This window comes from Grampus griseus (genome assembly GCF_964374135.1).
Source record: "Grampus griseus genome assembly, chromosome: 1".
In the NCBI taxonomy this organism is placed as follows: domain Eukaryota; kingdom Metazoa; phylum Chordata; class Mammalia; order Artiodactyla; family Delphinidae; genus Grampus; species Grampus griseus.
The window spans coordinates 53,762,514-53,784,073 of NC_139017.1; the positions used below are offsets into that span (position 1 = coordinate 53,762,514).

The 21,560-nt window shown below is 37.6% G+C and overlaps 1 protein-coding gene across 11 annotated transcripts in view; it reads left to right on the plus strand.

Annotated features, from left to right (window-relative positions):
• PRRC2C (proline rich coiled-coil 2C) overlaps positions 1-21,560 on the plus strand; it is a 98,713-nt gene that overhangs the window by 9,755 nt on the left and 67,398 nt on the right. For 8 of the 11 annotated variants that reach the window (XM_082670460.1, XM_082670465.1, XM_082670467.1 and 5 more), the window contains exons 2-4: positions 17,589-17,754; positions 19,259-19,436; positions 20,821-20,930. In XM_082670460.1, the coding sequence (XP_082526586.1) occupies positions 17,643-17,754; positions 19,259-19,436; positions 20,821-20,930 (400 nt within the window). In that variant the 5' untranslated portion in view covers positions 17,589-17,642. The remainder of the gene's footprint in view (positions 1-17,588; positions 17,755-19,258; positions 19,437-20,820; positions 20,931-21,560) is intronic. The other 3 variants (XM_082670464.1, XM_082670466.1, XM_082670470.1) reach the window with 1 other exon arrangement.

Consider the following 21,560-nt stretch of genomic DNA (forward strand, 5'->3'; position numbering starts at 1 on the left):
CTTTCTTTTCAGAGCTCTTTTTTCCCCACAAAGAAACAGTTATGTATCTCTTCACGAGAGTTACTGTTTCTTTAAAAAGCAAAACAAACTCTGGGGATGAGACAGCAGGAGAGATAGGGAGAGATGTCTAAGCTTATTTCCTAGAAGCATCCTTCTCTCACATACCTCATGGCATTGTGGCATTTTGTGCCTCAGGAAAATTACTTATCACTTCATTTCACAGCTCTTTGGGTTGCTTGGCTAATGGTGAAAGTAGAGAATGAGTTTAAGATATAACTTGTTTCCACCTATGGGTAAACTGAACAGTTACGAAATTTTTCTTTTGTATCCAATTTAGTTTGTTTTTAATGTTTGTCTTAATGAAGACCAGAATTGAGCGTAATGCTCTAAACAATGTGATAAACACAAGATTCAGTAGAACTGTCACAATTCTAGATTTGTGCATTAGATTTCTATCAAAGTAGCAATTTTTGTAAAGCAGTGCTGTCACACTACTAGATGTTACTAACTGTCCTGTTTTATATGAACAGACTGGGTCTGTATTCTGTATGAAATTCAGTTCTTGAGCTATGACTAACTACCTATTCTTTTTTTTTTTTTCTTTTTTTTGGTACGCGGGCCTCTCACTGTTGTGGCCTCTCCCTTTGCGGAGCACAGGCTCCGGATGCGCAGGCTCAGCGGCCATGGCTCACGGGCCCAGCCGCTCCGCGGCACGTGGGATCTTCCCGGACCAGGGCACGAACCTGTGTCCCCTGCATCGGCAGGTGGACTCTCAACCACTGCGCCACCAGGGAAGCCCACTACTTATTCTTAAATCCAATTTAATTTTATCCAGCATTCCAAGAAAGTCATTAAATCTTAAGAAAGTCATTAAGCACATTGTTACTCTTTCAGATGTTTGTGTCATATGTGGTGTCTACTTTCCAGGTCTTTATTCAAGTTTTTGACAAAAGGCTTTGAAAAGGACAGGGTCCAATATATTAGTTTTTCTGGTCACATTACTTCATATTGACTTACTTGAATATAAAATAATTTTCAGCCTCAAATATTATATGATCCTATTTGTATTTAAGGAGGAGTGTATAAAGACTAGTACTTTGATTAATGTGTTTAAAGTCAAACTGCGGGTGGGGAGTTAGTCAAAAGTAAACTTTTTAGAAAGGTAATATTTTACATTATAAATCAACTATACTCCAATAAAAATTAATTTAAAAAAATTTTTTAGAAAGGTAATATTTTGTGAATGCTGATTGACCTGGAACTCAGAGGAGTGTGGTGAATGTCTTGACTTTTTATTTTAAATGAGTTAAAATTTGAGTTATAAAATGCTGTTTTCTGAAGTTAATACATCAATCCCCTCTATCTTTGTTAGCTACCATGAGAAAATACCATAGGCAAGGTGGCTTAAAAAACAAAGTTATTTTTCACAGTTCTGAAGGCTGGAAGTCCAAGATCACGGTGCCAGTGTAGTCGGGTTTGGCTGAATGCCTTCTAGCTGAGTCCTCGCATGGCTGAGTAGAGCTCTGATGTCTCTTCCTCTTATAAGAGAACTAATCCCATTATGAGGCCCCACGTTCATCACTTCATTTAACCCTAATTACCTCTCAAAGGTCCCAGCTCCAAATACTTTCTATTACATTCGTAGTTAGGGCTTCAACATATGAATTTTGGGGGGACACAGTTCAGTTCATAGTAACCCCCTCTTTTACAGTCTATAGTGCATTGATTTTTATGCTTTTTACATTGTTACACTTCAAAATAATATTTCTACAACAGTTGGAATACATTCATTAATTGAGATATTACTATGTTTTGTTGCTTTAATTTTTTTATCCTTGATATTCAACTCTGTATTGTAACGGAGTAAGTTTTTTTTTTTAATTAATTAATTTTTTGCCTGTGTTGGGTCTTCATTGCTGCTCGCGGGCTTTCTCTAGTTGCAGCAAGCAGGGGCTACTCTTCATTGCAGTGCACGGGCTTCTCATTGCGGTGGCTTCTCTTCTTGTGGAGCACAGGCTCTAGGTGCACGGGCTTCAGAAGTTGTGGCACGTGGGCTCAGTAGTTGTGGCTGGTGGGCTCTAGAGCATAGGCTCAGTAGTTGTGGCACACTGGCTTAGTTGCTCCGTGGCATGTGGGATCTTCCCGGACCAGGGCTTGAACCCGTGTCCCCTGCATTGGCAGGAGGATTCTTAACCACTGCACCACCAGGGAAGTCCCCAGAGTAAGTTTTGATACGAAAAACTTGAATCTTTTAAAATCTCTTAACCTCAAATGACATGTTATTTATTATGTATTTTAAAGGTTTTATGCTTATCTCTTCTATAATGAAAATTGAGTTCTGATTTTCATACGGTGAGGTTATCTTGGTTACTGGCTTTGACAGTAATCTTGGCTCCATCACTTCCTAGCCTTATGAGTTTTACTTCTCTAAGGTTGTTTCTTCATTGGGTAAGTTTTGGTGACTTGGGCTTTGAGCTCTTCTTATTTCCAGTCTGATATTTTTACATTCTAAATCTCTAGAGCTCAGATTTTAAAAAATTGGCTTCAAGAGACATTACAAAATTAGAATGTATAGAAATCGGATCCCTCTTTATGTTAGAAATGGGAGAAATAAATATAGAAGATTATTCAGGGTTTTAAACTAGAGGTTAGGGAAAATGGTTATGGTGAAATTGGGAAGAACATGTTTGGGAAAGCAGATAAGCTTTTAGACTTTTTTGGGGGTTGGATAGTCTTAATCTCAAAGAAATGTTGTAAAAATAATACAGAGAATTTCCATATTCGTTCATTCATATTCCCTGATTGTTAATAGTTTGCTGTATTTGTTTTACCATTCTCTGTGTGTACATGTACCTATGCACACACTCACACATATGTTCTTGACCTTTAATGTCTTGGTCTAAACCCTGTCATTACCTGAAATGTTACATTCAAATCACAAGCTCCTATGCCTCCACTTTTCATTCAGTACATTTTCTCCTGCTGTTTTTATTAAATGAACAGAGCAATCCATAGTAAGCTTGACTCAGCAAGCATTCAATAATCACTACTGTTAAGAGCTTTTATTCAATCTTTTTGAAATTTCCAGTTCCTTCTCCTCTCCTCCTTATTTTTTTCCAGCTTGTCTTACTTCACTCTCTGATTTAGACTTCCATGAAATGTTAATCTAACCATTCTCCTGGCAGTATCCTCATCTCCCTTGCTTTTCTTTACACCTGCCTGGCGCAACTCTAATTTCTTATTCGATCCAGCTGCTTTGTGCCTCCCACCACTCCCTACTCCTAGACATGCTGCTGGACATTGTTAACAGTCTTCAAACTGCACAGGCTTGGGAATACTGTATATTCCCGGTTTCCAGCTTCTACTCAGGTTTCAGTGCTGCCTGTCAATGCCTCGTTTTACTAGTTGGCTGTCTTTTCTCCCAGTTCTTTGCAAATCTTTTCCAGCCTTCTCAGATCTCCACTCAGTTGATGAGATCAGCATGTCTCTTTTTCATTTGTTCCTAGTAGTGCCTGATTAGTAGGCACTGGGTAAATATTTTTTTTGCGTGGATGGCGGAATTAAACATTTTTAGTGCGTAGTTCTGTCAAGAAACTTAAGTGAAGATGTTTTGTTCTATACGCAATTAAAAATGAATGTCTAAAGATTGTAGCTTGAAGGAAGGATTTGGTTGGGAATTATCCTTACTGAAGCAGTGAACAGTAGATGAGATGGCTAAAGAGGTAAGCACATAGAGAAGAGAGCTGACAAAAGCAGCTAACATTTATGTAGAGGGATAGGAAAAAAAAATGAGGCAGATGTCAGTCACAGAAACCAGTGAAAATGGTTTACACAGAAGCTGTTTATTTTTATATTTGTATGTGATACTTGACTGTTATTAGTATATATTCTTCCTATATTTGTTCAATAAAACATTTGTTGAATGTGTCCAGCAGGCTCATCTGGAAATGGTTGCAGTTTCTTTTTAATGTTAACAATTTGAGTGGGACATTGTGCTGTGTTTCCCAGAGGAACTAAACAATCACCATAAGAATAAGGAGGAAAGAGGTAAACAGAGGCTGGATACCTAGAAGCCCATGGAGGCCAGAAAGATTATGATTCTGTCATTTAATTGAATTTTGCAAATTGGTGATTTGCAAAAGTATGAGGTTCCTCCCTCCCCCCCAAATATACTAGATTTTAAATACTAGATTTTAAATACTTAATATTTTTGGTATCAAATACTTTTAATTATTTTGTAATCGTAGGTGAGTCACCTTAGAATCTTACAATTTTTGGCACTGATGGAATTTTAGAGGTGGTACCTAATCTCCTCTTGATGTGGAAATCTCTTACAGATTTTTTTTCCCACAAATTTTCCGCCTACAATACCTATCCTTTCATGAAAACCATCTTTTTGTTACCACTGTTTGTTATTCTTTCAATTTCAAAAAGTTGATGTTTATATTATGGTAAACTGCTGCCTTCCAAATTTCCCTTGGACCTTTTGGAAACAGTCTGTTGGCTTTAAAAGCACTGGCTTCCTTTTTTTTTTTTTTTTCTTTTTTCTTCCTTTCTTCCATCTTAACTTTTTTTTTTTTGGTCAAAAAAGGTAATATGTATTTATTCAAAATTCGGAAAATGTAGGTGCATGTTTTGCTACATCTAATTTCAGTGAAAAAAATGCTAGTTTCTTACCAGCATTGCTCAGTTATAGAACCTTGAATTTAGAGAGATGTTTACTTTCTCTTTCCTTAAACAGAGAAAGGGGATGTGTTATTCAAAAAGCTTTATTTTGGAGACTGACCCTCAGCCCTTAATGATTTAGATTTTTTTAGGTACATAGTAGACAGGGTAGTAATATAAAAAATAGGTGTTTTTTTTGGCCATGCCGCACAGCTTGAGGGTTCTCAGTTCTCTGACCAGGAATTGAACCTGGGCCACAGCAGTGAAAGCCCAGAATCTTAACCACTAGGCCACCAGGGAACTCCCAGAATGCTATTTTTAAAACAAAGACAAGCCTTTGCTCAGAATTCAGTGGTTTCCCATTGTTTCAAAGATAAAGTTTTTAATCCTAATAGACCCACCTCATCCAACCTTCTTTCTCTCCTTCAGCTGTCCCTTTCTTACTAGCTTCTGCTTCCCCAGCTTTTTTGAACATGGTTAGCATATCAGGGCCGGAGGTCCTTTGCATTTGGTTTTTCTTCAACCTTGAAGCTGCCTGTTTGCCCTTTAGATCCAAGTCAGAAGCTCTCTCCTCAGAGAGGCCTTTAGTGATCAACTTATCTAAAGTAATTCCACCCTTTCTAAAGTAGTTTCCACCCTTTCATGTTGTCCTATTTGGTTTTATTTATGGCATTTGTCACCATCTGAAATGATTTTATTTACCTATTATTTGAATCACCAAACTAGAAAGTAAGACCGGAGAGAGCAGATTCTTACCCCTTGTATCTCCAGTGCACAGAATAGCATACATAGTAGGTGTTCAGTAAATGTTTCAAAATATGGATCACTTAATGACTGACATAGATTATAAATAAATTTTACCACATACCATATTGTAGTGAATATCCTTACGTGTATGTGTATTTTGCACGCATTAGTATTTTTTTAGGATAGATTCTTAGACTTTGTTTTAAGCTATGCTGCTGGGTTCTAAACCATTCTTAGCTCTCTACCCAAGCCTTACAAAACAGACCACAGACTGGATTTGGCCATAGGCCTTAGTTTGCCAAAGCCTGCCTTTAGTTCATTGTAAATAGCATGTGAATTGTCTCTGTTTAATGTCAGAATTCCCTTGTGAAATCACCTGGGCCAGACACTTCGGGGGTGGGCAGCTTTTGGACAACTTTTTTTTCCCCATTGTTTTTACCTGTTTATTTTGAGCCAAATCTGGTAATTTCTGTTTTCCTAGAAAACCCTTATTTCAAAGCCTTCTCTTCATGTGTGTATTTTATATCATCTTTCTCATTCTTAGTGTTAACTTAAAATTAGAGTGATTCAGCTAATTTATATATATTTTTTCCAAAAGAGCCAGCTCTTGAATTTATCAGTAGTTATTATTTTTTTTTAATTTGATTTTTCTTTTCTGCTTTTTTTTGGGTAACTTTTAAAACATATTGTTTTGTCTGGTAATGAAAGTCCTTAAGAGCATTCCTTTGAATTATATGATTCTGCGCTTTATGGTTTGATAAGAGGTGTGTTTGTTTTTCACTTTCAGTTGATTTTCTTCTACATTTCTAGTTTTGTCTATTAACTTTGTAGCCACAGGAATATTAAACTACTGTCTTATCAATCCCAGGAACAAAAACAGTTTGTTGATTCCTTGTTTATGATGTTCTGACATTTTTTTTTCTGCTCTGGTATGAGCTGTATTATTACATTGTTCTTCATTACTCCTTCTCAGAGCTACTGATTTCTCCAATTTCATATCTTGCCAGCCTGTTTCCCTCCCTGCCATCCCTGCCCTCTTCCCTTGTACAAATGAAAAACACTACTGTAGGGACTTCCCTGGTGGGGCAGTGGTTAAGAATCCGCCTGCCAATTCAGGGGACATGGGTTCAATCCCTAGTCCAAGAAGATCCCACATGCCGTGGAGCAACTAAGCTTGTGTGCCACAACTGCTGAGCCTGCGCTCTGGAGCCTGCGAGCCACAACTGCTGAGCCTGCGAGCCACAACTGCTGAAGCCCGCACAGCTAGAGCCCATGCTCCGCAGCAAGAGAAGCCACCGGAATGAGAAGCTCACGCACTGCAGCAAAGAGTAGCCCCCACTCACCTCAACTAGAGAAAGCCCGCACACAGCAACGAAGACCAAATGCAGCCAAAAAAAAAAAACAAAAGAAAAAAACCACTATTGTATATCTCCTATATTAATATTCTACTTTACTTCTGACATTTCTGGTCACCACGTGGAGGGCAGGGTTCCCCACACCAAGCAGTTAGATTCTCCAGCCACTGTCTGGGTGTCCTGAAATTTAACTCAATTCTGATCTAACTACCCAGAGATAGCATTATATCCCAGAGATTAATAAGGGCTCAGTCCCACAAGACTGTCCCCTCAAATACTTCAGATGCCAGTTGAAAGTCCAGATTGTTAACGATTGTTAACCATGCTGCTAGCTAACTGGCTGGCTGGCTGTAAATCATGTTTGATTAATTGGCTAGAGCAGTTCACAGAACTCAGGAAAACAATTTACTTGCTAGATTACTGGTTTATTACAAAGATATTAAAGTATGGGAGTGAATGAAAAGATGTACAGGGCAAGGTCCAGAAGAGTCCCAAGCACATGAGTTTTTGTCCCTGTGTAGTTTATGGAACTCCATCCTCCAGGAAGTGCTCCCAACCTTAATGGAGGCATGAATAATTAAATCTTTGGCCAATGGTGATTAATTCAACCTCCAGCTCCTCTCCCTACCCTGGAGGAGAGGAGGATGGTGTTGAAAGTGCCAGCCCTCTAATCACTTGGTTGATTCCCCTGGCAACCAGCCCTCACCCCTAGAGGCCTTCCTGGAGTCACTACACTAACTTATCCTCAGGTGTGGTTGTAAGGGGCTTGTTATGAATAACAAAAGATACCTTTATCTCCTATTATTTAGGAAATTCCAAGGGTTTTAGCCCTGTGTCAGGAGTGGGGCTGAAGACCAAGTATAATTTTCTTATAAATCACAATATCATACCTTGCAGTCTACACTCCACTTACAATAAATTTGTGTAAATATCTGTAATAACTTCATTTCTAATCCCTCTTGTTTGCTTGGAATCTAGGGGTCCTTGATCTTTTTAAAAATATTTTTTATTGACATAAAATAAACTGCACATACTTAAAGTATACTGTTTGATGCTTTGCATATACACATCATGAAACTCTTACCACAGTCAAGATAATGAACATATCAAGAAAAATTTCCTTCTGTTCCTCCCAGTTCCTATCCATAGGCAATCACTGATCTGCTTCCTGTACCATAGATACATTTGCATTTTGTAGTGTCGACTGAAAAAAAAGCACAACCTAAAAGTTGAGAATTACGTTTTATTTGGCGGACAAAACTGAAGACTTAAGCCTGGAAGTTAGCCTTTCAGATGGCTCTTAGGGACTAGTCCAGAGAGGTAAGGGAGGAGCCAGGATATATAGAAGTTTTGCAACAAAACCCAGGTAGTTGGAACATCAAAAAAGGTTAAGGTTAATTAAAGAAAACCAGATGTCTCAAGTTAATGAATTTAGCTCTTTTCTAGTATGGGAAGATGCAAGGGTCTGGGCTTATTGAAATCATTCCTTTGATATGCACCTTAACTCTCTAGGACCAGTATCCTCCTTTTTCTCCAACCTGGATCCCCTCAGGGTGCACAGTTGGCGGTGGCTGCTGTAGCTACTGGCTTGTTGGCCTGCGGCAACATCCTTTGTTTACTGATATGGGAGGCAACATTTTTCATCCACAGTTGAATTCAGTATATAGTGTATATGTTGGGAGTCTAGCTTCTTTCCTTCACCATAATGACTTTGAGATTTATGCATGTTGTTACATTTATCAGTAGTTCATTCTTTTTTATTACTTGGGTATTCATTCCATTTATGTATATACCACAATATGGTTATCCAGTAACCTGTTCGTGAACAGTTGGGTTGTTTCCAGTGCTTGCCTATTACAAATAAAACTATGAACCAGAGTACAAGTCTGAGTCTTCATATGGACATATATTTTCATTTTCTTGTATAAACATTGGGAATGGAATTGGGATTGTACGGTTTGGGGATTTTTTTCCTTTTAAAGAAGCTGCCAAACTGTTTTCCCAAGTGGTTATACCATTTTACATTCCCACGAGCAGGCTATGAGAGTTCCAGTTCTTCCACATCCTTGTCGACACTTGGTATAATTATTCCGTAGTTTTAGCCAATACGGTAGAAGTATGGAGTTATCTTACTGTGGTCTAAATTTGCATTTCCCAAATACTAATGGTGCTGAAATGCTGAATATCTTTACACGTGTTTATTTGCCACTTGTGTATCTCTGGTGAAGTGTCACATCCTGTGCCCTTTAAAAATAATTGGGTCATGTGTTTTATTATTGAGTTCTGAGAGTTTTGTACATATTCTGGATAAAAGTGTTTCGTCAGATACATGATCTGCAGATGTTTTTTCCCAGACAGTAGATTGTGTTTTCATTGTCAACCGTGAGAACTTTCAAAAGGCAAAAGTCTAGTTTAAAAATTTCATCTTCTATGGATTGTGAGCCCCGCCCCCACCCCCACCAGCATGCGGCTTGCAGGATCTTAGTTCCCCAGCCAGGGACTGAACCCACGCCTTTGGCAGTGAAAGCTCTGAGTCCTAACCACTGGACTGCCAGGGAATTCCCTATGAATTGTGTTTTTAGTGTACTATCTAAGAAGTCTTTATATTTAACCCAGGGTCACAAAGATTTTCTCCTATGGTTTCTCTAGAAGTTTTTATAGTTTCAGGTTTTACCTTTTGTCTGTGGTCCTTTTTAAAAAATTTGAGATATTTTTAACATATGATGTCATATAAGTTTAAGGTGTATTTTTGTGCATTTATATATTGCAGTGTGATTAATTATGCACGTGATGTGTGGAGGTTAAGCATTAGCTTAAACCTCCACACATCACGTGCATAATTATCATTTAAGATCTTAGCTCGAAAAATCTACAAACAGTAAATGCTGGAGAGGGTGTGGAGAAAAGGGAACCCTCTTGCACTGTTGGGGGCAATGTAAATTGATTCAGCCACTATGGAGAACAGTATGGAGGTTCCTTAAAAAGCTAAAAATAGAACTACCATACGACCCAACAATCCCACTACTGGGCATATACCCTGAGAAAACCATAATTCAAAAAGAGTCGTGTACCACAGTGTTCATTGAAGTTCCGTTTACAATAGCCAGGTCATGGAAGCAACCTAAGTGTCCATCGACAGATGAATGGATAAAGATGTGGCACATATATACAATGGAATATTACTCAGCCACAGAAAGAAACGAAATTGAGTTATTTGTAGTGAGGTGGATGGACCTAGAGACTATCATACAGAGGGAAGTAAGAAAGAGAAAAACAAATACCATATGCTAACATATATATATGGAATCTAAAATAAAAAGGTTCTGAAGAACTTAGAGGTGGAATAGGAATAAAGACGCAGACATAGAGAGTGGACTTGAGGACATCGGAAGGGGGAAGGGTAAGCTGGGACGAAGTGAGAGTGGCATGGACTTATATATACTACCAAATATAAAATAGATGGCTAGTGGGAAGCAGCCACATAGCACAGGGAGATCAGCTCGGAGCTTTGTGACCACCTGGAGGGGTGGGATAGGGAGGGTGGGAGGGAAACACAAGAGGGAGGAGATATGGGGATATATGTATATGTATAGCTGGTTCACTTTGTTATAAAGCAGAAACTAACACACCATTTTAAAGCAATTATACTCCAATAAAGATGTTTAAAAAAAAAAAAGATCTTAGCGGCTTCGAAATACATATACAATGTTGTTGACCATAATCATAATACTGTACATTAGGTCTCCAGAACTTACCCCATCTTCTAACTGCAAGTTTGTACCTTTGCTATGGTCCATTTTGCATTGAGTTTTGTATATTTTTGTATTCATTCATTCATTCAGCTAGCTAGCTGCACTGGGTCTTAGTTGCGGCATATGGGATCTTTGTTGTGGCATGTGGGATCTAGTTCCCTGAACAGGGATGGAACCCTGGGCCCCCTGCATTGGGGGCACGGAATCTCATCCACTGGACCACCAGGGAAGTCCCAAGTTTTGTATATCTTTCTATATTCTGTTCTGTTGATCTGTTTTACACTGTTATTACAGTGTCTTCATTGCTGCTTTATAAGTCTTGAAATCAGGTGACATTGGCCCTCCAACATTATTTTTCTTTTTAAAATTCTTTTGCTTATCGTAGAAAAACTCCCTCTGAGGTTTTGTTTGGGATTGCTTTGAATCTGCAGATAAACTTGGCAAGAATTGACATATTATTGGGTCTTTTGACCCACAGATATGGCCTATCTCCATTTATCTAGGTCTTCTTTAGTGTTTTGTAGTTTTCAGTATACAAATATTGCACAATTTTTGTCAGATATATCCCTAAGTATTTCCTAGTTTTAATTGCTGTTATAAGTTGTACTTTAATTTCTGATTGTTCGTTGCTACTATGCACTGATATAATTGATTTTTATATGTTGATCTTGTATACAACCTTGCTTAACTCTCTTCTTAGTTCTAGTAGCTTTTTTTAGACTTAGTCAGATTTTCTACGTATATGATCATGTCAGCAAATAGACAGTTTTATTTCATCCTTCCCCATCTGACTTCCTTCCCCCCCCCCCTTGTCTTACTGCACTGGCTTAGAAATTCTAGAACAGTGTTGAACAGAAGTGGTGAGAGTTGATAGCCTTTCTTTGTTCTTTAGAACATGGGTTAAGCATTCAGTCTTTTACCATTAAGTATGATGTTGCTATAGGTTTTTGTTTTTTATTAGTAGACTATTTTTTTTAAATAGGTTGTAATAGATGCCCTTTATCAGGCTGAGTCTTAATTTCCTGAGAAGATTTTATCAGAAATGGGTGTTGTGTTTTGTGAGATACTTTTTCGGCATATATTGAGATAATTGTGTGTGTGTTTTAGTTTACTATATGGTGAACTGTGGCTTCTCCCGCTGCGGAGCCTGATGCACAGGCTCAGCGGCCATGGCTCACGGGCCCAGCCACTCCGCGGCATGTGGGATCTTCCCGGACCGGGGCACGAACCCGTGTCCCCTGCATCGGCAGGCGGACTCTCAACCACTGCGCCACCAGGGAAGCCCCTGTTGGTCATTTCTGAAAGTATTTTTGCTGGATATGGAATTCTAGGTTATCAGTTTTTTCTTTCTAAGTATGTGGCTGCAACATTTTCTCACTTGCATGGTTTCCAACAAGGATTCTGCTCAAATTTTTTTGTTGTTGTTGTTAAACCTCTTAGTTCCTCTTAGTTTAAACCAGGGATTGAACCCGCACCCTTGGCAGTGAAAACGCAGAGTCCTAACCACTGGCCACCAGGGAATTAATTCCCTCTGCTCTAACTCTTATGTTTGTTTCTCTTATTGCTTTTCAGATTCTCTTTATCACTAGTTTTGAACAATTTTATTATGATGTGCTTTGGTATGGTTTAGTTCATATTTCTTATGCTTGGACTTCGTTGAGTCTTTTGCATCTATATTTATAGTTTTCATCAGATTTTGTAAGATTCTGGCCATTATTTTTTCTTTAACCCACCTCCTTGAGCGACTCCAGTTACACATAGATTAGGCTGTCTAACTCTGTCTCAGGGCTTATCTTTCATGTCTCTGTATTTAATCTTTTTACTTGTTGAACATATAGAATGCAGTTATATAAAATAACTTAACATTTTTGTCCACTAATTCTGATACCTAGGTCAGCTAGATTGGTTTCAGTTGATTGATTCTTCTCTTCAATAAGGTTCATATTTTCCTGCTTCTTTGCCTGCGTAGTTTTTAATTAAATTGTTCAATGTGGATTTTGCCTTCTTGGATGCTGGATATTTTTCCATTTTTTAAAATAAACATTCTTTAGATTTGCTTGGGACTCAGTTACCAGAAACAGTGTGATTTAAAGTCTAGCATGTGAGAATTGGTGCTATTCCCAGTCCTTCCTGAGCAACAGGCACTGTTCCCTCTGATTATTTCAGATGGTTCTTTCCTGGCTTTGGGTGGTTTCCTCACTCACGTACATATTGATACTCTGCTGAATACACAAGGGGGAACAGATCCTCTGCAGATCTGTAGCATTTTCTCTTTGTATACCTCTCTTCTTTCCAGTATTATATCCTAGCTACCTTGGTCATCCTGAATGCCCAGCTTCATTTCTTCAACTTAGGGAGTCTCCCAGCCTCCACTTGGATTCTATTCTGAGTTCCCTTCTCAGTGCCATGACCTGGGAGCTCTCCAGGCAATAAGCTCAGGAAACCATAGGGCTCACTTCATTTCTTTCCTCTCTGTTAGGGATCACATCAATTCAGTATCTTAAGTTCTTGTTTTATTTATATATAAGTAAAATTATACACACCTACCTGCACTGGACAGTATATATAAACACATTACATATGCATGTGTACAAAGTGATTCAGGTTTTATATATATATATATATATATATATATATATATTCTTTTTCCTACTCTTTTCCATTATGGTTTATTAGTTCCCTGTGCTATACAGTAGGACCTTGTTGTTTATCTATTTTATATATAGTAGTTTGTATCTGCTCATCCCAAACTCCTAGTCTATCCCTCTCCACCCCTCTTACCCCTTTGGTGAAACCACAAGTTTGTTCTCTATGTTTGAGTCTGTTTCTGTTTTGTAAATAAGTTCATTTGTATCATTTTAGATTCTACATGTAAGTGATATCATATGGTATATGTCTTTCTCTTTCTGATTTCACTTAGTATGATAATCTCCAGGTCCATCCATGTAGCTGCAAATGGCATTATTTCATTCTTTTTTATGACTGAGTAGTATTCCATTGTGATACATACCACATCTTTATCCATTCATCTGTCGATGGACACTTAGGTTGCTTCCATGTCTTGGCTATTGTAAATAGTGCTGCTATGAACATAGGGGTGGGGTGCATGTATCTTTTCATATTAGAGATTTCTCTGCATATAGGCCCAGGGGTGGGATTTCTGAAAGTGCCCACATATAACTGGCAAACCATTAGAGTGCAATTGGCTTTTCTGATTTATCCAGTCTTATTGTTTATGGCTTTAAATTCTTTGTCTTTAGAAATGCATGATCTTTTATAGAAATAGGTACATTGTGATAGTTTGTTCTTATCTTTGATTGAATTATCTTTTGAATGCATTTGTACTAGCTTCAATCATGTATTTATGATTTACTTTTGGAGGGGGGTAGTAGGTACTATAAAGTCTTCTTGGGTTTTATACTGGAAAGGCTCATAGGATATGAAAGAATAAATTTATTCTCTATTCTAATGGCCTGAGAAGCTGACTCCCTGGCCATATTTCTTACCTCAGAATATACCCAGTATGTATTTTGTTTATCTGTTTGGTGAAAGAGCATGTACTGAAGGGCATACCATATAGGCAGTAGTTTATTAATAGGGGAAGGAGAAACTTTGTACAGAATTTTGAACCTTAAAAAGAACTACTCAAACTTGAATTTTATTATATATTTACAGGAATTTTCTTTTTTTTTTTTTTGTATTTGGAAATTCCTTATAATTTAAAGGAAATTTTTTAGTTTATTTAACTCTTAAGTAGGAAAATTAAGGTTCATTTTGTGATTATTTCCAGGCTCTAATGTTTTGTGATGGCTGAGTTGAATTAGATATTCTGTCACCCTACAGTTAAATTGTGTTATGTTAACTTTGTTTTCCTTGTGTAAGCCTATGGACAAGCTGAACTGCCCTATCTTGTTAATTTTGTTTACTTATAAAATTGAACATTTTAATACATTTGCTTAGTGGTATTTCTCTATAGTGAATTGTTTGTTACATATAGCATTAATATTTGGGTTTCTGCAAGTTTTTTTCTTCAATTTGTTGACTTCTTACATAACATTTGCATTTTGTCAAATGTTGAGGTATTTTTCCTGTTGACTCTCAACTTAATATTTTTAACTACAGTTTTCCTCTCGTGATTTGTGAATATTCGGTAGGTTTGCTTCTGAAACGTTTAATGTGAAATACATGCCTGTGTTGTAGGTAAAGTTGAAACTTTATTCAAAACAAAGGAGAAATGTAAACAGGAAGTAGAATTATGTAGGAACACAGAGTTCTGGGCTGGAGATATAAATTTGGCATGATCGGTTGGTAGTTGAAGCCTTAGAATTGGATGAGATTTCCTACAGAGATGAATTTAGAAGGAGAAAGAAGGTGAGGACAGGATGGGTAGCACAGAAGGAAGGATTGGCCTTAGATGGAATGGGAGGAAAGATACACTTCCTTTATTGCAGTGGTTCTGAAGACTGCTTACATATTAGAATTGACTGAGGAGCATTTTCAAAATAAGGATTGATGATGAGATCCCACCTCACATGCCTAGAAACTTTTTTTTTTAATAAATTTATTTATTTTTGGCTGCATTGGGTCTTCCTTGCTGCACGCAGGCTTTCTCTAGTTGCAGTAAGCAGGGGCTACTCTTCGATGTGGTGCGTGGGCTTCTCATTGCAGTGGCTTCTCTTTGTTGCAGAGTATGGGCTCTAGGTGCACAGACTTCAGTAGTTGTGGCATGCAGGCTCAGTAGTTGTGGCTCACAGGCTCTAGAGCGCAGGTTCAGTAGTTGTGGCGCACGGGCCTAGTTGCTCCATGGCATGTGGGATCTTCCCAGACCAGGGCTTGAACCTGTGTCGCCTGCATTGGCAGGCAGATCCTTAACCACTGTGCCACCAGGGAAGTCGCAAACTGGTATGTTTTAAATCCCCAGGTGATTTTAATGTGTGGCAAGAGTTAAGGACCGACCACTGCTTAGCATATATCTGTTTGTAGTAAGTCAGTGAGTCTTGAACTTTTGTGTTTTTCAGAATCACTGGGAGGGCTTTCTAAGGCACAGTGGTTGGCCCCATCCTCAGTTTGATTCAGTAGGTATGGGTTGGAGCCTGAGAATTTGCATTTCTAACAAGTTTCTAGATGATGCTGAGAACCACTGTAACAGTAGGTGAAGGAAAGGAAACCCTTAGGAAAGATGGATGTAGATGCTGGTGGGCTTGTAGGTTTGCCCCTAGGAAGTTTAAGGAGTTTCTTTCTTAACGTTGCGTTGTTTATGATGTAGGCACGTTAGGGTCTCCACTAAGAGTGCTGCATGAGTAGTTGTAGTGTTAAGAGGGGTTTGAGGATTCTTAGGTGTTAAAATTGCCATCAAATGAGGGTGAAAGAACAAGTTGACTTTTTATTATATGTCAGTTAATTTTTTTTCACCTTGAAGAAAGATCTCCTTGAATCTTAGTTCTGTCGTCTGATGAATATGCACTGTCCTCTTTTGTCACTGGAGCTGAATATTCTTCCTGTATATCTTTGTCCATGTTATTGGTGAAAATATGTCAACAGGATAGATTCTCGGAGTATATAGATAGCTCTCTTCACACCGTCATCGTTAGCACCCTTGGGATAAAATTAATTATATACATTCTGCCACATATGATTGTAAGCCATCATATTCACTAATGTAGTTCTTTTGGTTTCAGATGAGTCGTTTTCACAATTTATTTCAAGGAAAGATGGTCTATCGTAAATGTATACTTGGAGAAGCTAAGTGATTACAGTTACATGGGGAGGAGGCAGCATGGTGTAAATGGACTGACCCAGAAGCCTTGATTTCAAATCCAATCTTGTTTACCTATGAACATCAGTTTCCTTATCTGTAAAATCAGAATACTAACTGTATCATAAAGTTACTAGACTGAAATGAGATAACAGATGTGAAAATTATTGATAAATTTTATGGAACGCCATAAATATTGTGGCAGGTGATATGAATATAAAATCACGTCTCTGCAGGTGATGCTTATTCTGCAATTGACAAATGTAAAACCAGTACATAAAATGATTTTTATGATGGTAGGGTCTACACAGGCATTCCTTGACTTTGAATGCTTTTTGCATTATATACTACTCTGTGTTATCTTTAGCTCCCATGCTTTTAGCTGTTGATGGTTTATTGGTAGAATTCACCGCTTCCTGTCCTATGTCCACCCTGAAAACAAAATAAACAAAACAAACAGAAAAAATCCAACTCCTAAGGTTGATAATGTACACCTCACTAAATTGAAGGGAAATAGTATGAGAGCTAATTTGTGTCTTTTGCCCTGTTTATTAATAAACTAGTTTTTAATTGGGTACATGAGTTCCAAAGATGAACATTCTCTTTGTATATGAATGTTCATTAAAATACTATGTACTTCTAATAACTTCTTATATATACAGAGATTTGTTTTGACAAGTGTACACCATTTCTTGAACACTTACACCATAGCCATGAAATAGAATATTGTTTTTATGTACTTTGGGTTTATAAAGAAGTATCTACCCTTTGCAGAACATCGAGAAAATAGAATGTTCTTTCTATTCTAAACTGTTAAACTAATAGATCTTTGTTAGACACATACTGCCTGAAAACACAGGCATGCAGTTTATAGGGAAATGATGTTATCCTTCTGTCATGTTTGGATTCCATATGTGTAAGCTGATCATGCCAGTCATTTTAACCCTATTAAGTTGAATGATATTTGTTTATTAAATAGAAAGACATTATCCATAGATTCACTGTATTTGAACTGTTCATCTCAGTATGGATTGAAACCCTTATTCTCTATAGTGTAGTTAAATGGTTACAAATCATAAACAATATACTCACCAAGCACATGGAAGTTTATTTTGATTAATTTTGTCACATTTTGGTTGTTGGAATTTTACAGGCTCTTGAAATTATTGTTGATGTGAGTTATTGAAGATTGACTTAATTTCTCATGTTTTTATTTTTCAGAATTTCTGTGAACATTTGAATTTACTAACAGCATTTAGTAAACTAATTCTAAAGTTTTCCTCCTTGTTTTTCTTTCTTATGTGCATCTTAAAGACTGGTTTTAAGGGGTGTGGCAGGACGTTCTGGACTCGATGAGTTTCCACTGAAATGTCGGAGAAGTCAGGCCAGAACACAAAAGCAAAGGATGGGAAAAAGTATGCGACACTCAGTTTATTTAATACTTACAAGGGTAAATCATTAGAAACTCAGAAAACCACAGGTGAGTAAAATCAAGTGGCATTTATATTTTTTATAGTTTTCATGGTTTTGTTTTATTACTGTAAATGACACACTAGGGCTATTGCTATTAGGATCTAGGTCAAACATATGTTAATGCAGCTCTGTTTACATTGGGCTTTTTATATACGTACACATCTTTGAAGGGATATGAATTTTTTTAGGCTGAAAATTTATAAATGTTATAAAATATGGTTTTTTTTCCTGTTTGTTGTCATCAGAAAATAAATAAAACTATGTGGTTCCAAAAGGGAGACTTGGTCAATGAAATTAATAGGCATAAATATTAGTGGATTTATTCTACCACTTCTAGTTATGGACTAGAGAGTCCTGTGGTTCTTAGTTTTGTTTTGTTTTTTAATACCTTGAACCTAGTGTTTACAGTGAAGAGTGAAAACTGGACCATGTACACATGATAGCTATATGGTGCATTAACAGTGTTCATTATGTACATAAAGGTAGCATATTTCTTCTTTTCTAAACTTTATTCAAGTATAGTTGATTTACAGTAGTGTTAATTTCTGCTGTACAGAAAAGTGATTCAGTTATACATATACATACAATCTTTTCACATTATTTTCCATTATGGTTTATCACAGGATATTGAATACAGTAGCTCCTTGTTGTTTATCCATTCTGTATTTAATAGTTTGCATCTGCTAACCCCAAACTCCCAGTTCACCCCCCCCACTCCCCTCCCCCTTGGCAACCATGAGTCTGTCCTCTATGTCTGTGAGTCTGTTTCATATCATGTTTATTCTTTAACGTACGAAGTTTCGAGTTTAAAATCGATTCCCTGGAAAAATTAAAAAACAGCATTGTCAGTGTTTTCTTTTTCATAGTTTATAGAGTTGGTTCAGTTGTTAGAATTTTCTTTTTTTAATGTATGTTCTATTTTATTTATTTTCTGTATACTCTATTTTATTTATTTATTTATTTTTGGCTGCCTTGGGTCTTTGTTGCTGCGCGTGGGCTTTCTCTAGTTGTGGCGAGCGGGGGCTACTCTTCATTGTGGTTCCCAGGCTTCTCATTGCGGTGACTTCTCTTGTTGCAGAGCATGGGCTCTAGGTGCACGGGCTTCAGTAGTTGTGGTGCGTGGGCTCAGTAGTTGTAGCTCATGGGCTTAGTTGCTCTGCGGCATGTGGGATCTTCCTGGACCAGGGCTTGAACCCGTGTCCCGTGCATCGGCAGGTGGATTCTTAACCACTGCGCCACCAGGGAAGCCCAGAAGCGTGGAGTCTTAACCACCGGACTGCCAGGGAAGTCCCAGTTGTTAGAATTTTTAAAGCATCTGCTGCTCAGTGGCTTGATAGTTATTTTTAGTATAATTTCTACATTGGGTTATGTTGCAGGTGTGTGGCTTAGTTTTAATTTTTTCATTTTAAAATAGAAAATAATAATTCAAGATCCCGTTAATTCCTATTGTCTTTTTATTTTGTTTTAAGAATAAAATAGTTACTAAGAAAGTTGATGTTACTGATCTTTAGTTGCAGCTCGACATGGATTGCAGAGTCTTGGAAAAGTTGGTATTTCACGGCGTATGCCTCCACCTGCTAACCTCCCAAGTCTCAAAGCGGAAAACAAAGGCAATGATCCTAATGTGAACATCGTACCTAAAGATGGCACAGGATGGGCATCAAAACAAGAGCAACACGAAGAAGAAAAGTGAGTCAAAGTCTGTTAAAGAATGAAATCATTCCCCTTTCTTTGTGGGAACTTATGTTTGAGTTCGTTACGTGCTAGGTGTTGTGCTATGCCCTTTTTTATATAGTCAACTTTTGTGTTTTATATAGTCAACTTTTGTGTAATTTTTCCTATGCGTGGGTTTAGTGGCAGTATTTTTATGTGTCAGGGTAGAACAGTTGACAGAATTGCTAATCACAGTTTTCCTTGTATCATACACTGTCGGGCTCCCTCCTATCCCATCCTCACCAAATCAGGCATTCTCTTTCTAAAATGATTTAAGAGTTGATTCTGTTAACTACTTTTCATGAAGCTAAGAGTTTCTGTCTGCCTGATTCATTGAAACTATACCTGATGCACATCATAGGTGCTCAAGTAATATTATTTGAATGAATAAAGAATTCACAAGAAAGCTGGCGTGGAATTAGTAATATCCCGCTTAATCATCATTCATTCAATAAATATTTAGCATTCTGTGTCATGGATTATTCAGGGCTCTTGGTTTATTAAATGACCAATCTAAGTAGTGGTAGTTTTTAAAAATAACACAAGAACATTAATACTTAATGCTTTTTGCCTATATCTGTTACTAAATTTCTATATTCTGGTTTGGGGAGCTTTATATAATAAATACAACTGCTTGGGTGAAGCTTACTAAAGACTTATTGTTCTCTACTTCTTAGTTGTTATAGAATTATTTTATAGTAGCAAGTCAGTTTTAGATCTAAGTATACCAGAAATATATTGCATTTCTTAAGCCTGTTAACTGCCTTTTTCATTTTTAAGCCTTAACTCATTACAAGAATTGAATAAAACTGTAGACCCCTTTAAAACACCTTTTACTCATGGGGATGCATCAGGCAGGTTGCTGTTACCTCTTTTGATTAACAGTAATATGTACAGTCGTGAAACTGTGGACTGCCAAATGGAGAGCTTGCTTAGCCTTAGCCCCTGGTTAATCCCACCAATCCAGACTGTATGTATGACTATAATGTTATTCCTAATTATAAATGTTCACTTCTTCAAAACAAATTTTTGGTAGCTATGTTCAATAATGAGTGCTTCTTTTTTATCTTTCTTTCTCTTCTTTCCTTCCTTCCTTCTTCCCCTCCTCCCCTCCTCCCTCCCTCCCTTCCTCCCCTTTTCTTTCCAAAGTTAAAAACAAAGCTGTCATCTCCTTGGGTTATTCATGGGTAGAAATGAAAGGAGACAAAATTTAAAGGAATGTTGCAGAGGGAAAACATGGTGGCGTGCATCTGAGTAAATATGTAGCCAAAATAATTTGTATACAAATTTAGTTTAAATGCAATATTTATTTTATTTAAACATATAATATCTGAAATAATGGAGTCATATTTTTTTTAAGAGCACCAGAAGTTCCACCAGCACAACCAAAACCTGGGGTTGCAGCTCCCCCAGAAGTAGCACCTGCTCCCAAATCATGGGCCAGTAACAAGCAAGGTGGGCAAGGAGATGGTAAGTGGACATTAGCTGGGGAAACTGGTTAGGCTTGATAGTTACTGAACAGCCATGCAGGAGATAAGGGGCGAATTATGGTGTTTTGGCAGGGGTAGAGAACACTGTCAAAAGGTATTATCAGGCCCTGAAAAAAAGGGTCTTGTAAAAATTCTCTTGGGCTACTTAAGTTTCAGTGTTAAGAGCCATGTATGAGCCAATAATAGAGATTAAAGAAGGAGCCTTTAAGGTACCTTGTGCCCCACATTACTCTGTCTTTACCCTACATGACCAGAAAAAATCTTGTGCCTTCAGCTCTGAGACATAAAAGTACCCAGACGTTATGTTGATTGCTAGAAACCATTTTATTTTCCATCTGTGCCCCTAAACCTCTTCTGTTTCAAATATGCTGTTCACGCTTTCCGTGGTAGAGAAGACCTAGAGAGTAGCCATAAAGCACAGTAGCTGTAATACTTCCCTCCCTACTAGAAATGATTGGAATCCCCAACAAAACTTAATTTTCCCACTTGCAAAACATATCTATAAAACATTGTATGGAAAAACCCATCTGGGCCCTCAAGCTAATAAAATCAGCTCTTTTAAATATATGGAAGTATAAAAATAAATAGGCGGGCAGGTAGGTAGATAGGT